At 39.9% G+C, this 18387-nt stretch overlaps 1 protein-coding gene across 1 annotated transcript in view; it reads right to left on the reverse strand.

The window, feature by feature from the left end:
* Positions 1-16327, reverse strand: part of LOC123769299 (protein Star-like) — a 46921-nt gene extending 30594 nt beyond the window's left edge. The window contains exons 1-2 of the mRNA XM_069311000.1: positions 16322-16327; positions 13814-14019 (exon numbers count right to left, since the gene is read on the reverse strand). Coding sequence (XP_069167101.1) covers positions 13814-14019; positions 16322-16327 — 212 coding nt within the window. The remainder of the gene's footprint in view (positions 1-13813; positions 14020-16321) is intronic.
* Between the last annotated feature and the right edge of the window lie 2060 nt (positions 16328-18387).

Here is an 18387-nt window from a genome sequence, read left to right on the forward strand (position 1 = left end):
GTCGTACCTTGTAGCCAGAACGCACTTCGCAGCCTACTATGCAAGGCCCGATTTGCCTAATAAGCCAAGTTTTCAAGAATTAATTGTTTTTCGACTACCTAACCTACCTAACATAACCTAACCTAACTTTTTCGGCTACCTAACCTAACCTAACCTATAAAGATACATTAGGTTAGGTTAGGTAGGGTTGGTTAGGTTTGGCCATATATCTACGTTAATTTTAACGCCAATAAAAAAAATTGACCTCATACATAATGAAATGGGCAGCTTTATTTATTTATTTATTTATTTATTTATTTATTTATTTATTTATATATATACAAGAAGGTACATTGGGTTTGTGAGAATACATTGGATAGTACAGTATTTACATTCTTGTAAAGCCACTAGTACGCACAGCGTTTCGGGCAGGTCCTTAATCTAGCAGATAATTTTAAGTAGGTAATTTCAATCAGAATTGATAAATGATAAAGACACATTACAAGAGAAAATGAGATGAGAGAGATAAGTAGGTATATTAAAGCATATTGTTATATTAAAGCTCTGATTGATTACATTGACAGCTTGATTAGTAATTTAAACAAGGTTAATAGACACAATACAGCAGATTGACAGCACATATAAGACAGCAATGATCACAATGGTAAAGATGTTCAGATTGGGTACATAAAGATTGGGAGACTGGGTAGCAAAAGATACAGATAAACAAGATTTATAAACACCATACAACAGATTGGCAGCACATATAAGAAAACAGCAATGATCACAATGGTAAAGATGTTCAAATTGGGAACATAAAGGTTGGGAGATTGGGTAGCCATTGATACAGTGGAATTTTAAGGCAAAAAGTGAAAAACTATGAAGATGAAATTAGGTACTTTTTAGTATTGATTTTGAATGATGTAAAAGTTGGACAGCTTTTCAATTCAGTAGGGAGTGAGTTCCATAAACTGGGTCCCTTTATTTGCATAGAGTGTTTACACAGATTAAGTTTAACTCTGGGGATATCAAAGAGATATTTATTTCTGGTGTGGTGATAATGGGTCCTATTACATCTGTCCAAGAAGAGTTTCAGACAAGGATTTGCATTTAAGAACAGGGTTTTGTAAATGTAGTTGACACAAGAGAATTTGTGGAGTGAGATTATGTTCAGCATGTTTAGGGAGTTAAACAAGGGGGCTGTGTGTTGTCTGAAAGCAGAATTTGATATTATTCTGATAGCAGATTTTTGCTGGGTGATGATGGACTTGAGGTGGTTTGCAGTGGTTGAACCCCATGCACAGATACCATAGTTGAGATAGGGATAGATTAGTGCATAATATAGAGAGGTGAGAGCAGAGTTAGGAACATAATATCTGATTTTGGAGAGTATACCAACTGTTTTAGAGACTTTCTTAGTTATGTGTTGTATGTGGGTACTGAAGTTGAGTCTCTTGTCTAGGAATATGCCAAGAAACTTTCCATCATTTTTATTGCTAATGTTTACATTGTCAAACTGAAGTTGAATTGCATTTGTAGATTTGCTTCCGAATAGGATGTAGTAGGTCTTTTCTATGTTAAGTGTTAGTTTGTTGGTTGACATCCATAAGTGGACTTTTTTTAGTTCATTATTAACAACACCATTTAGTGTATGTGGGTTGGGGTTGGAGTAGATGAGGGTAGTATCATCAGCAAACAAAATAAGTTTCAGAATGTTAGAGACATTAGGCAGATCATTAATGTATATAAGAAATAGAACGGGTCCCAAGATGCTGCCCTGTGGCACTCCAACGGTTATTGGTAGAATGGGAGAGATTATATTATTGATGGCTACACATTGGTGTCTATCACTAAGATAGGATTGGATATAGTCCAGTGCATGGCCTCGGATTCCATAATGATGGAGTTTACTTAATAGGTAATCGTGATTAACAGTATCAAAGGCCTTTCTCAGGTCAATGAAGAGTCAAATTGGAAACTCATTTTTGTCAAGAGCTGAGTAAATTATATGAAGGAGACTAATAATTGCATCGTTGGTACTCTTTTGAGAGCAGAAGCCAAACTGACAGGGGCTAAGAATGTCGAATTTTACGAGATAGGAGTAGAGCTGTTTATAGATAATTTTTTCAAATATTTTTAATAGTATGGGTAGGTTCGATATTGGTCTATAGTTGTTTATGTCTGACGGATTACCTCCTTTATGAACTGGCGTTACTCTAGCTTTTTTAAGGATATCGGGGAAGGAATTTATCATTTCATAAGAAAAAAATTTGAGAAATTATATTAATTCAGGAAAACTTGGCTTATTAGGCAAATCGGGCCTTGCATAGTAGGCCGAGAAGTGCGTTCTGGCTACTAGGTACGACATATATATATATATATATATATATATATATATATATATATATATATATATATATATATATATATATATATATATATATATATATATATATATATATATATATATATATATATATATATATATATATATATACCACAGGTACGTTGGTAACCAACGTACCTGTGGACGAGACAATCGGGATGATAGCCGACAGAGTGTATCGTGATCCAGCCTGTACTCCTCTTGACATACCAGAAAATATTCTAAGGAAACTACTCCAAGCTTGTACTAAAGAGGCACCCTTCTTGAGCCCGGATGGGCACATGTATAAGCAAGTAGATGGGGTCGCCATGGGTTCTCCCCTAGGTGTCCTGTTTGCAAACTTCTACATGGGTACCATCGAGCAAAAAGTCTTAGTCGACATGAACTTGAAACCGGCCATATACTGCAGGTATGTTGACGACATTTTTACACAGGTACCTGATGTCAGACATCTGCAGGAGCTGAAGGAGGCATTTGAGCAGAGTTCCGTGCTGCGTTTCACTTACGAGATGGAAAAGGATGGGAAGCTGCCCTTTCTAGATGTAACAGTCATGGAAAAGAGCGGAGGTTTCCACACTGCAGTCTACACTAAGGAAACGAACATAGGAATGTGCCTAAATGCCAACAGCGACTGCCCAGACAGGTACAAGAGGAGTGTTGTTAACGCATATGTCGACCGTGCTCTCAGCCACAGCTCAGAATGGAAGCAAGTCGACGAAGAACTCTGTAGGGTAAGGCAGGTCCTAGTCAACAACGGCTTCTCCAATGGATTCGTCGAAGACATCATTAGAAGGAAAGTGAAACGCCATGCAACCTCTGAAGAGACAACTAACACAACACCTATACCCCCTATTAGACTATTTTACAGGAACTTCTTTTCCACAGCTCATAAAACGGAGGAAAGGGTCCTGAAAGATATTGTTAATAGAAACGTTATCCCTACAGACAAAAATCAGAGGATACAACTGACGATTTACTATAAAACCAGAAAAACGGCCAGCCTACTCATGAGAAACTCTCCAGACACAAAGCAGAACGCTTTAAAAGAGACCAACGTCGTCTATGCCTTCAAATGCCCTCTTGGGGACTGTAAGGTCCAAAAAACCCAGTATATAGGCAAGACAACAACATCTCTTTCTAGGCGTTTAACGATGCATAAGCAACAGGGCTCCATTAAGGAACATATAATCTCTTCCCACAACCAAACCATCGCCAGAGAAATCCTAGTAAACAACACAGAAATCATCGATAGATACAGCGATAGTAGGCGGCTTGACGTTTGCGAGGCACTACACATTAAAAAGTCAACACCAGCAATCAACAGCCAATTAATGCACAACTATATTCTACCCACCTCAAGACTCCGCTCCAATATAGAAGCATCAACAAATATGGACCAATAGGCTTTCTACAATCACTTCTATTCAATACCCATTGTTTCGTGTTCTGTCTTGTGTTGATGAATTTAATACCCTATTAATACCACCTCACCCCATCCACCTCACTCAAATGTAGATATAAACAAATCGGAGATGTGTAAGTTCTATTCAGTTGTGTATGTGTAAACTAAAGTCTTTGAAAATGTAATAAGTTTTACGAAACGCGCTCAAGTGTCGCGTCAGACTAGAAATAAAAATGAATTTTGGAGAATTGATTTTTGAATTACCACCAACAGTGAAAAGAAATGTACGAAAATCGAGAAAATTCGTGTTAGAATTATTAATCTTATTTTTTCTTTTTCGGTCATATTTAATTATATATGTCTACAGGAAAGACTGCTACCAAAATATACTTATATATATATATATATATATATATATATATATATATATATATATATATATATATATATATATATATATATATATATATATATATATATATATATATATATAGTCAGCCAAAATACAACCATATATTTATAAGAGAGAATGTCTGTGTATGTGACCTTCTGAATGTCCAAAGCCAGATGCTTGGGTATAGCTGTACCCAACTTTGCAGGGGTACAGAAGGGACATAGGCTGGTCTGGGCCTAAGTTAAATACTTTACGAATTACCACACACGAAACAAACTTCCTCACACATCCCACATGTGATTTTCTTGGTCTAAAATCAAATCGTGGATGGGTTTTCTGTATAGTTTACTCCCGCTGTTTACCTCTCGCATTTTAATTATTTACTAAAAAACTATGAACTGATTTATTTCACGTTACAGTGATGAAGATGGTAAATACAGTGAAGATTAGATGTAGTGAAGATGTAAGTAGAGGTGAGAGTGGGTGGACATAAGGAAATTGAGGGAAGAAGAGTGCAATGGGAAGATGAGGTCTCCCCTCATCTTCCCTTTGTACCCATCTTCCCTTAATCTTACTGGGGGGGGGGGGGGAAGATATGTAAGTTGGGAAAAGGAGGGGAAAGGGGGAGGGGGAGTGGAAAAGTGGGTAAAATGGAGGAAAACGGGAGACGGTGAGAGGGGGGAGAGGATGGAGAGGGGATGAGGAGAGAGGAGAATGGAGAGGAGGCGGGAAGGAATAAGAGAAGGGGAGAGAGCATGAAACTGGTGAAGTGAATCAAAAAGTGGGTAAAAATAGGACGGGTGGGGGGAGGGGAAGATGGAGGGGAGGAGATGGGAAGAGGCGAAAGAAAGGGAGTGGGAAGAAGTGGGAGGAGGGGAAGAAACAAGAAAAAGTCCCGGGCACTGCAGGGTGGCACTCTAGTATATATAAAGGTTAAAAGTGATATTATTCACTATATCCACACCATTATTATAACCTAATTATCCTTAGCTTAAATCATAACTGGTTTACTATTCTTGGAAAAATTTTATTTTTGTTACGTCCAAACTATTAACATGTAGAGAGGTAGATAGGAGTATCCCCACCTAACCTTGAACTTATGCTAGATTCTTAAGGTAAGAATATATTATTTATATCATATTTTTCCGAATTTACCCCTAATTCAAAAATGTTGGGTGATTTCAAATTAAGTGTGCAAGAGAATATGTTGAAAATATCCACAGTATAATGAAACTGAAAGTTTATATAGCGTTTACGAAGGGTGAACTCATGGACCTGAGAGGCCTCCTGATGCCATCATATGGCCTTGCTGCCCACGCCAACCTGCATACCCACTAATAATCGTTTTATTTTGATCCAATATTAGTAACATTTATTATTATAGTTTATCAAATATAACTTAATTCTTAGTGCTACGGTTAAGGTACATTTGTACCTGGGAGTGTACCTGTGTGCGAGGATGTACTCACCTAGTTGTGCTTACGAAGGTTGTGCTTGGCGGATTCAAAGGATTTCGCATCTTGTAAAACAAAAATCGCTCTTCCATTCCAGTCGTCAGCAAGACCCCTTCCAATACACCCTGTAGTTTATATGCCGGTAACCAAGCCATCCGTCAACCTGGGGGTTATTCTGTTTTTGCTCGCACCCCACACACCTCAGAACGTCACTCTTCGCATTCATAAAGATCACACAATTCAATGTACGGGCATTCTTAACCATTAGACACCTGTTGTATGATTTTATTGAGACAAAACGTCGTGATGTGTTGCTTCTTAACAGCACATTCATCACGAACTCATATAAAGTCAGATACTTTAGCTACTCATCCTATCAGTCACCCGATGAAGCACTGAAGGCGTTGCCATACTCATAAAATCTTCTTATAAACATGAACTCCTACACACTCTCTGGCTTCACAAACATTTTCCAGCCATAAAAGTCCACACTCTTACGGGCTCTCTAAACATCTGCACGATCTACATCCGTCCTAACACCGGCGTCCCCATACAAGACATCAACACTCTTTTCAGTCACACTCACTTGCCTGTTTTCCTGCTTGCAGACCACAATGCACAACATTCCACCACAATACCACAAATCAACATGGACCACAGCTTCATCAACTATACAAAAAATATTAAAAAACATCTGTTCTTCCTTGGCCCTGACTTCCCCACTTCTTTCACACATGCAGGTTCTGGCAGACCTGATCTTATATTCACCTAAAGACACCTAAAGACAACAACCTCCAATACTATGTTTCTCCAGGACCCATTACGGGCTCTGCTCATATTCCCTTAATTCTCACAGTCTCCAACAATCCCATTCTCATCCCCAGCACTGCTCAATTGTCATACTATAGGGCAAATGGGGACATGTGGAAGTATGTCGCTTTACTTTACAAGAATGTCAATTCAACTTAATTTCTATATTCTCCATTAACCCCCAATGTACCTTCTTGTATATAAATAAATAAATAAATAAATAAATAAATATACAAGGATCAACTCACACACCATTTAAATACCTTCTACAGAACAACAACAAAATCACTGAACCCTCATGAGGTACTTAAAATTTTTATGCATCATTGGGAACGCATCTTTCATCCACATCCTCCAGAACCAACTGTCCTTCCAAACATTGAAGTAGTTGAAGACTGGGTACACCAAAACTGACACGAAACCTCATCCGGCGACCTCATTCACCTTGACAACCTTAACTCACACACTGAACTACAGACTCCACTGACTCCACCTGATGTCAAGACAGCTCTCATGGGCACTCGTCGTAGAGCCCCTGGTGCGTCTGGCATTGGCCATACCCTACTTCGACAACTCCCTGTCTCTATCATTATTGCTATCACTAACTTATTTAACACCTCTCTTGCCTCTGAATATTTTCCTATCACTTTCAGATCTGCGACTGCTGTTTTCATCCCAGAACCTGGTTAACCTCACTTTGACCCTAAAAACTACAGACCCATCAGCCTTCTAGAGACACTTGGCAAAGTCTTTGAAAGGCTGGTCAACATGAGACTCAGAACGCACCTAGAAGACAATGACTTACTCATTAACAAACAATTTGGATTCCGGCCTCACCGGTCCACACACGGCGCCTTAAATATCTTGACATTAGCATCAGCCATCACCAAAGACTCAAGACTGCACTCATCACTAAGGACGTTAAGAAGGCCTTTGACATTGTTTGGCATGACGGGCTCAAGTTCAAACTATGCAACAACTTTAATGTTTCCCTTATCACCACTAAATTTCTTTCTAACTACTTAGACAATAGGACAATGAGGATTAAGTTCCTCCGACAACACACTGACTACTTCAACTTACTTGCCGGTGTTCCTCAAGGCTCTTTGCTTGCCCCGACACTTTACATCCTATACATAGACGACATTCCTGATCCTATTCATCGCACCTTATTAACCATTTGCTATGCCGATGATGTCTCTCACCTTGTCATCAGCAACTCCTTAGACACACTATCACGAAGAGCACAAAAAAACTCGACACTGTAAAAGAATGAGAGTATGACTGGCATATAAAAACTAACTCCAACAAATTTAAAATCACCAACTTTTTCTGTAAAAGAACTGCACGCCCTCTTCCTGTTCAACTATATTCAAATAATCCCACTAACATCTCTCCTAATATCTCCTAATCCCACTAACATCTCTGTATCTCTATCCACCACAGTTCTTGGCCTCACACTTGATCGACAATTACTCTTTCACACACACATTGCACAGAAACATGTAATAGCTCTCCAGGCCATGAACAAAGTGTTCAGGCTTAGATTTGCAAACCCCTGATACTAAAATGCACCCCAACCAAGCACTGATTAGACCTCTTCTAAAATATGCTCCAATAGCTCTTTCCTTAGCCGCACCCACTAATAAACAAAAACTTCAGGGAATACGGAATAGAACACTTAGATGGATACTCAACACTCGATGGGACGATTTCAATACCAGCGAAAGTCTTCATGATAGTACCAACATTCCTGCCCTCAATGTCTACTGGAAAACTTTATTAGACAAACAACTTGACAGACTACTCTTTTATCGCGAACAGCACATTGACTTTCTCTTACACACTCTCAGACGACCACGAAACACACATGATCTCTTCTCTTCTATTCATTATTCTTCTCCTCACTCTGTATTTCGTTAATCTTTAGCTCTCAACACCTAGCATTACAAACTGTACAGCTCTCAATACCCAGCACGAACCATCCGTAATCGTTCAGCCCTGACGCTTTTGAGCCAATCACAGCGATGATGTGAGTTTTGTGACGTCCCTGTTGTTGACACTGACATTAGGCCCGATTTGCCTAATAAGCCAAGTTTTCCTGAATTAATATATTTTCTCTAATTTTTTTCTTATGAAATGATAAAGCTTCCCATTTCATTATGTATGAGGTTATTTTTTTTTTTTTATCAGAGCTAAAATTAACGTAGACATATGACCGAACCTAACCAACCCTACCTAACCTACCCTAACCTATCTTTATAGGTTAGGTTAGGTTAGGTAGCCGAAAAAGTTAGGTTAACCCGAGGTTGCGTCCTCTCGCTTCCAAGGTCAGGTCAACTCTGAGGTTGGCGCCGCCCGGGGCACTCGGTGACGTCACGGCGGGCCCTGATTGGTCGCCCGCAACCTAAGTCGGCCAATCCGCGATCGGCTAGTGTCCCTTCCAAAACGTCATATCTGCATTAGGGGATACTCTTTCATTTTATATCAGGGCGCCAATTTCCTCTTACTTACAACTTACAATGTAACTTTCTCCCTTAACTGGCAGCCGGTCTGGTCGCCACATATATCAATAGACTCCCTGAACCTCAGAGAATCAGTAGGGAGAGCTGATATGACTCTTACAGCAGGCAACCGAAAGAAATAGGAGAGGGCACCGTAACAATATATTATATATATGTATACTTATGGTGATGGGAAATAATAGCGGGATATTTTAAGTGTCTTGATAATTTCTTGATAATCCTTGTTTCAGTGCTGAGAAGATGTCGGTCTGTGAGGATGTCGAGGTGTTGTTCAATGCGGGTACGGAGACTTTTGTCGATGTTGCTATTTCTCCATTCGTTTGTAGCATGAAGTAGTTGCGCTTTGTTGTCTTTGATTTCATTTTCTGCCTTGTATATCTGATCACGAATCAGATCTTGGCGATTTTTTATCGTGAAGGTTTGATTCCTTGCTGCTGGGTCGTGCGTTTTAATATTAGTATATTTTGGTAGCAGTCTTTCCTGTAGACATATATTATTAAATATGACCGAAAAAGTAAGATTAATAATTCTAACACGAATTTTCTCGATCTTTCGTACGTTTCTTTTCACTGATAGTGGTAATTCAAAAATCAATTCTCCAAAATTCATTTTTATTTCTAGTCTGACGCGACACTTGAGCTCGTTTCGTAAAACTTATTACATTTTCAAAGACTTTAGCTTACACATACACAACTGAATAGAACTTACACATCTTCGATTTGTTTATATCTACATTTGAGTGAGGTGGATGGGGTGAGGTGGTATTAATAGGGTATTAAATTCCTAAACAACATCCTCACAGACCGACATCACCTCAGCACTAAAACAAGGAATATCATGAAACTAACAACGTTATATGGAGGACCTATGGCAATTCCACGACCGAGAGATGGCTTCCTGAACCTTGCAGGAATTAACCTCACTGAGGACCAAGTCACTCTCCTAAATCTTTGTATAAACTGTCACGTTATGTCCAGACCAAGTGAGATGGCCCGGAAAGTGGAGTTGGAAATTCTGTTGGACGACATATTCGACCTCGAGACACAAAAGAAGGTCACTACCAAAGATACCTTACAAGCAGAACTTATTGCGGAAGGAGGAAAGAATCGAGGCAACTACAGAAGCACTATACTGTCCCCCGAGCTCAAAGCGGCAGCTAAGAGCCTTCGTGAGAACAAGGAGATAGTTGTCAGGAGAGGTGACAAGTCGCCAATATACGTCATTCTTAAAGAAGACGAATATCTGGCGAAAATGAACCTCATACTCTCTGACCAAAATAAATTCCAAAGGGTAACGAAGGACACTACAGCCGAATTGAAAGCAAAGGTCAACAAACTGATCGAACCTGTGAATGCCAAGAAATCCGGACTCAACCTGCCAAAGATTATTGGGGAATATAAACCTGGATATGCGTATGGAAATGTCAAGATACACAAGCCTGGAAATCCACTTCGGCCAATCATTAGCCAGATACCCACACCCACGTACAGACTAGCGAAGCGACTCAACGGCCTGCTGACTCCTTATGTCCCTTGCACCTTCAGCCTGAAGTCTCCAAAGGAATTTGTTGACTTACTGCGGGGCACACGGGCCACAGGGATAAGAGCCTCGTTGGACGTAGAATCCCTGTTTACCAACGTACCTGTGGACGAGACAATCGGGATGATAGCCGACAGAGTGTATCCTTATCCGGCCTGCACTCCTCTTGACATACCAGAGAACATTATGAGGAAACTACTCCAAGCTTGTACTAAAGAGGCACCCTTCTTGAGCCCGGATGGGCACATGTATAAGCAAGTAGATGGGGTCGCTATGGGTTCCCCCCTAGGTGTCCTGTTGCAAACTTCTACATGGGTACCATCGAGCAAAAAGTCTTAGTCGAAATGAACTTGAAACCGGCCATATACTGCAGATATGTTGACGACATTTTTACACAGGTACCTGATGTCAGACATCTGCAGGAGCTGAAGGAGGCATTTGAGCAGAGTTCCGTGCTGCGTTTCACTTACGAGATGGAAAAGGATGGGAAGCTGCCCTTTCTAGATGTAACAGTCATGGAAAAGAGCGGAGGTTTCCACACTGCAGTCTACACTAAGGAAACGAACATAGGAATGTGCCTAAATGCCAACAGCGACTGCCCAGACAGGTAGAAGAGGAGTGTTGTTAACGCTTATATCGACCGTGCTCTCAGCCACAGCTCAGAATGGAAGCAAGTCGACGAAGAACTCTGTAGGGTAAGGCAGGTCCTAGTCAACAACGGCTTCTCCAATGGTTTCGTCGAAGACATCATAAGAAGGAAAGTGAAACGCCATGCAACCTCTGAAGAGACAACCAACACAACACCTATACCCCCTATTAGACTATTTTACAGGAACTTCTTTTCCACAGCTCATAAAATGGAGGAAAGGGTCCTGAAAGATATTGTTAATAGAAACGTTATCCCTACAGACAAAAATCAGAGGATACAACTGACGATTTACTATAAAACCAGAAAAACGGCCTGCCTACTCATGAGAAACTCTCCAGACACAAAGCAGAACGCTTTAAAAGAGACCAACGCCGTCTATGCCTTCAAATGCCCTCTTGGGGACTGTAAGCTCCAAAAAAACAGTATATAGGCAAGACAACAACATCTCTTTCTAGGCGTTTAACGATGCATAAGCAACAGGGCTCCATTAAGGAACATATAATCTCTTCCCACAACCAAACCATCGCCAGAGAAATCCTAGTAAACAACACAGAAATCATCGATAGATACATCGATAGCAGGCGGCTTGACGTCTGCGAGGCTTTACACATCAAGAAGTCAACACCAGCAATCAACAGCCAATTAATGCACAACTATATTCTACCCACCTCAAGACTCCACTCCAATATAGAAGCATCAAGAAATATGGACCAATAGGCTTTCTACAAATCACTTCCATTCAATACCCATTGTTTCGTGTTCTGTCTTGTATTTAGGAATTTAATACCCTATTAATACCACCTCACCCCATCCACCTCACTCAAATGTAGATATAAACAAATCGAAGATGTGTAAGTTCTATTCAGTTGTGTATGTGTAAGCTAAAGTCTTTGAAAATGTAATAAGTTTTACGAAACGCGCTCAAGTGTCGCGTCAGACTAGAAATAAAAATGAATTTTGAATTGATTTTTAAATTACCACCAACAGTGAAAGAAACGTACGAAAGATCGAGAAAATTCGTGTTAGAATTATTAATCTTACTTTTTCGGTCATATTTAATAATATATATATATATATATATATATATATATATATATATATATATATATATATATATATATATATATATATATATATAAGTTTGTGAGGGTACCAGCTCTGGTGCCAATGTGGGGACCCATAGCCTCGGAGAAGAAAATAAAAAGTATTCAGAGGAGACCTTGTGGTTTCTCACTGAACACTAATATTATCTTCTCCTACCACCCCCATTCTTTTGTATGTACACATATACATTTACTTTATTTGAACTTTGTTACAAAAAAGGAGTTACATATGGGTTACAAAGATGGTTGTCATAGGTTGTCGAGTTCCTCCAGCTCCTCAGATGGCGGGCAGGAACAGGATGCAGTGCGCATTTCCCCTCTGTATCGCCACACTGAGGCGCTGGAAAAGAAAGCTTGCAGCTTTTGGGTCCCTTGTTGTTTCAATGAGCCTAGAACCCAGTTCCTTCAAAAAACTGGTAGCACTTTAACACCAGGCGCCGAGTGTCTCAGAAGCAATGGGGACAAAATTGTAGTGGTGATCCAGTTCTCTATACTTACGGGATTTGGCTGCTTCCCTGTGGGTGGCAGCGCCACCTGGTTGTGCATATATATATATATATACATATATATATATATATATATATATATATATATATATATATATATATATATATATATATATATATATATATATATATATATATATATATATATATATCACTTAAGAACTCTGTGACACAACCAGAGTTCACCAGCGATTGAATAAGCAGTGGCTGGTGGAGTGGTTATGGTGCCGTCTACACCAGGGGGAGAGCCCTGGTAATGCAACTTCTAACCCTGGTCAGGTCTTATAGTTCTTATGTTATTATGTGACTGTTGATGGCTGGTTGATGACTGCAGTGTGACTCATATTGGAAAATTGTATCACCTTCTACTTGATGAACACAATAAAGCTAATGAAATAAAATGAAGAAAGTTATTATGGAATGATAGCGATAAACTCTGTACAGCAAATTGATGTAAATATTTATTGTAAAATGTTAAAAAATAATTCAGACATCATTGTGAAATATTTAAAATAATTATAAGAGAAAATCCTTCACACTTTACAGTTTGCTGGTGTATATTATTCCGGAATATTGCACATATTTCATTAAAATATTTATTGCAGAGTGACCAAGTTAATAATTAAATCCCGAAATAGAATGTGATTTTATTTGATTTTGAAAGACAAAGTATATGTAGGATTTAAACAAAAATATTCAAATTTTCAAAGAGAGTGACAGTCATGAAAAATAATTTGCTAATAAAATCCCCAAGTAAATAATAATTCGTACCAATAGTTTAATTTTTAATTATTGTAAAAAAGTAGAGAAGCAACGTTTCCCTTTCTCTAACAGAGTAGAAAAAATACTATTTCTGTTAACACACAGCTAAGTGTAATTCTGTGTATTTATTCACAAATCTATTACACAAAAACTTCTGGAATCCCTGCCTTAAATTAGTAAATATTTTAAATTTACCATTAACAAAAAGCCAGAGAGAAATCGTATAGGAGTTTGTTGATAGACTTCTTTGATATTTTTATATAATAAGACAATTAATTAATTAGAACACATTTAAGCTACTCACACAAAGTGAATTTCGGCGGAAACGTTGCCAATAGCCAGGGCCGTGTTTACAGAGTAAGCCTTCCTGTGTTTCTGTAGAAGTTCCTGGTAGGTCTGCGGAAAAGCCTCTATGAGAAGCCCCGTCCAGTTGCGGTTTCTCTCGAAAAACAAAGTGTTGCTAAGGAACTCTCCGTCCACTGCGCCAACCTCCACGAAGAATCCACCTGTCTGTACAACAACAGTATTAGTTACGGGCTCCTAACAGCTGAGTGAACAGCGCTTCAGATTCGTAGTCCTGAGGTTCAGGGTTCGATTCGGTGGAGGTGGAGACAAATGGGCAAAATGTTTCTTTCACCCTGATGCCCCTGTTACCTAGCAGTAAATAGGTACCTGGGAGTTAGACAGCTGCTTCCTGGGGGTGTGTAACAAAAAGGAGGCCTGGCCGAGGACCGGGCCGCGGGGATGCTAAGCCCCGAAATCATCTCAAGGACGACAGCACAAAATCCAACATTTTCAGATTTAAGAGCTCAGGTTACAGGTACTAATACAGTATGATGCTGAACATTGTCATAAATTATAGTTACAGGTATAGGGAGATACTAAACACTGTCAATGTTATAGTTATAACGGAAGTGGTATGTTAAGTACTGTCATAACATTAGTTACCTGTACAGTATGATGCTAAACACTGCAATAATAATTGTTACAGTTATAAAGGGATAACAAACACAGTCAGATGGGTCGCACCTTCCCCCATTTAAACCACCAAGGCTACAAAAGATACCCAGTTACATTAATAGAGGAGCCACTTATGACGCGTCTTACTTATATAGAGTAGGATAAAAAAAATAAAAGTGTCGGGGACGACCTCTTCCTTGTCCGGTCTGCGTGCCTGAAATCTCTGCCGTCCAGGAACAAGGGCTTCTGCTCAGCACTCCACACAAATACCTCACAAACAAGTAAGGTCGTCTCTTTGGGTCTCGCTTAAGGAGACTTTGGGGAGTCTCCTTAAGCTGCCAAATGCCTGTGGTGCTAGGCTACATTCTCCTGCTCAAATCTTACCAGTTAAATGAATACCCTGGCCTTATCTTACGTAGTTATGGTCACTAGGAATGGACGTCACTCAGGACATGGAGACACAACCAGGCGTCTCTCCGCACTCGACAGTGTCAAGTATCTCACTCTCAAAAGGTTGTTTCACATCATTGTAAGAAATTGTTTTCCACAGTTGGTGTGTATGTGTTATGTTATTTGTTCAACTCAGATTGCTGGGCAAGTAATCAGATAGAACATGGAGAACGGAAACATGCTAGTATAAAAAATATGAAATTTAATGATAAAATAAACTCTGTACACTCGGGAATTACAACCATCCCCCCCCCTCCAAAAAGTTGCAACTAATTCATTAATCCAGGTCATGTCCCGCAACAACTGAGTTCCACTCTTCCATTCTCACACTAATTCCGGGTGTTATACTACTCCACACACTTGGGGCTAAACACTTAAGCCTACCCTACAGGCGACCAGACATCAGAGTCAATAATTCTCGCCTTTGTAGTCTCCGTGGTGTAGTGGTAAGACACTCACCTGGCGTTCCGCGAACGCTTTGTCGTGGGATCGTATCCTGGCCGGGGAGGATTTACTGGCCGCAAATCCTTAACTGTAGCCTCTGTTTAACTCAACAGTTAAATGTGTACTTGGTTGTAAAAACGATTCTTCATGGGGTTGGTATTCCTAGGACTTGCCCGAAACGCTAAGCGTACTAGTGGCGGTAGAAGAATGTAACATCTATGTATACATCTAAAAGAAAATAGTGTACAGTGGCCCTTCACACAGGCTCACTAGCTTCAGCTACCACACCACATTGCTCACTCTCCCTAAATAATTGGCTGCAATACGCTCGGACGTTCCACGGCCTCACTTCTTATTGATTCTGGCCACAGAGAAGTAGGCGTTCCACAATCTTTACTCCAGTGCTGTCTCTTATAGACTGTAGAACCACTCAGGCAGCAAAACTTCACTTGGTCTTCACTGCTGATTTTACTGTTGTCACTGCTGGTAACATTAGCATCAGAAACCTCACACAGATACAGATGGCTGCTAAGAAAACCGTCCCCCCCCCTTTACAATTAATCTTTCTGCCCAGCCGTTACGTTTGAATTGTTGGCCCTGGACCACTCCTCTTCCGACTAGTTACGTGTGCTTACCAATCTCTTCCACAGAGATTTACTAGGTGGCTCCGTTCGTACACCGTCGTCTCTCAACCTGTAGACTCTAGACACGCAAAATTACCAGAACTTTTAGTGCTGATATATGTTATGACATTCCAGTCCGAATTCCTTTGATATATTGCTATCTCGCTGGGCTGCGGTGCATCATTCCGGTGCCAATGTGACTCAAATCTCTCCCGATTGGTTAATAGCTGTTGCAACCAACCAATTATCTGCCCTTATCACATCCGGGATATTTGGAGCCCTCGCATGACTTCGTTAGTGCCAAACTCGCTCCCTTGTAATGACTTTTCCCTAACCATCATGTTGGATTTTGGTGACTGGGCTTTCCACCCAAATTCGTTTGTTTAACCTTTATCAAAAAAAGGTATTCTGCCACATTGCAAATTTAACTAAACAATCCTTGAGCAATCTTACATATATAGAAGTGGGTTAGAAGACTCTTGACGTTGAATAGAATAGAAGATGTTGAATAGATGTTGTTGTTGATGTTGAAGATGTTGAAGATGTTGACGTTGAATAGAATAGAAGTGGGTTAGAAGACTCTTGACTTGGCAGAAGAGGTTTGCTCCGGAGACGGGAACCATAACACAGAATACTAGTTACGGGATGATGCTAAACACTGTCATACCATAAGTTATAGGTACAGTATAGCGCAAGGCACTGCTATAGCATTAGTTATAGGTACGGTATGATGCAAAGCACTGCTATAGCATTAGTTATAGGTACAGTATAGCACAAAGCATTCCTATAGCATTAGTTACAGGTACGGTATGGGGCAAATTACTGTCACACAGGTATAGTGTGATGATCAACACTCAGGGACTCGCTGCCGGCGCCATTGCTAGTTGGCCGCACATGGATTTGTTCCCTGGAAAATGTAAGATTCAGAGCACCCATCAGCTCATATCATCGCGAGGAAGAACACATCAATACACCAAGACCAAGAGAATATCTTGCTTGGAAGGAAACAATACCGATTTCGTCTACAATTGATTGACAAACAACGTTGTTGATTAACTGCTGTCCAGTTAACTGATATTCTGCACAACCCAGTACGCAGGCGACCCAAACTGTCGTACCGCACACGTCGCTCATGACAGTTTTTTTGTGAGGATCGTATCACTGACCAGGTCATTTAGAGTTCTACCCTGATGGGCGAGGAAATACCCTGAGGGTTGTTACCAATCGTACGTCACGGCTCGAAACATTGACAACAGCAAGACCTTAAATGTCTAGGGCAAACTACAAACTACTGTTCTTTAGAGTGGGTCACCAGTGTAACCACATGATTGGCACAGGTAAAGAATAAAAAGTATTTCTCCCTTAGGACTGAAGAAATATACATATAAAGTTTTAATATATATTAACAATATATATTCTCAATATTATATAAATTACAGATGGACAAGATCAATTATAAAGCAAAATCAAAAGTACTGTCTCTCCTATAATATAATATATTATGGCAAAACACAAATGTTAACAGACTTATCTCCCAAAGATGTTATCCCTCCTGGTCCATGATAGCTACGGACTTAAAACGCGACGGGAGTCAAAATCATTGCTTCTGCCCTGCGAAAAATTGCCAAACTTACAGAGTATTAATTTAACTTACATGGAGCAATATATTGTGACAAGAGTAATCTTAAACTAACTAAGGTAATGCTCAGATACACATGCATAACAGAGGTAATGTAATTATTAATACATGCAGCAATTAAAATAAAACAATAGAGGGAAATGTTGGCACTCCCACCAGCAACTAACTCTCTCACGGACACTTGCCGCCTAATGTTCAAACAATTACAGAATCACATACTGTTACCCGCTTATGATCATTACAAACCACTTTTCCCATGGGATCAGCCGTGAGCTAACAAAGAAAAAACCAACCGTTCCCATGGTTGGTAAGTTGGGCCTATTCCAATATGCAATGAAATATGTAACACATAACTTGCATACAATTAAAGAATGTTTATATGTACATACATGTAATCATATTACGCAAAGCATATGTAAGTACAAATTAATTTACTGAATTACGTATCTTATAGAGATACGTAACACGGGTATCGTCACAAGGGGGGCACCATAGAAGGTGTACTGAGCCTTACAGAGAAAGGTAGACCAAACTGCTCAATTAGGTGCTAGGTCACCAGTTTCCGTGGTGTAGTGGCCTGGCGTTCCACGAGCACTTTGTCATGGGTTCGTATCCTGGCCAGGGAGGATTTACTGGGCGCAAATTCTTAACTGTAGCCTCTGTTTAACTCAACAGTAAAATGAGTACTTGGTTGTAAAAACGATTCTTCGCGGCGGGGATCGTATTCCAGGGACCTGCCCGAAACGCTACACGTACTAGTGG

Source organism: Procambarus clarkii, chromosome 68 (genome assembly GCF_040958095.1).
Source record: "Procambarus clarkii isolate CNS0578487 chromosome 68, FALCON_Pclarkii_2.0, whole genome shotgun sequence".
Lineage (NCBI taxonomy): Eukaryota > Metazoa > Arthropoda > Malacostraca > Decapoda > Cambaridae > Procambarus > Procambarus clarkii.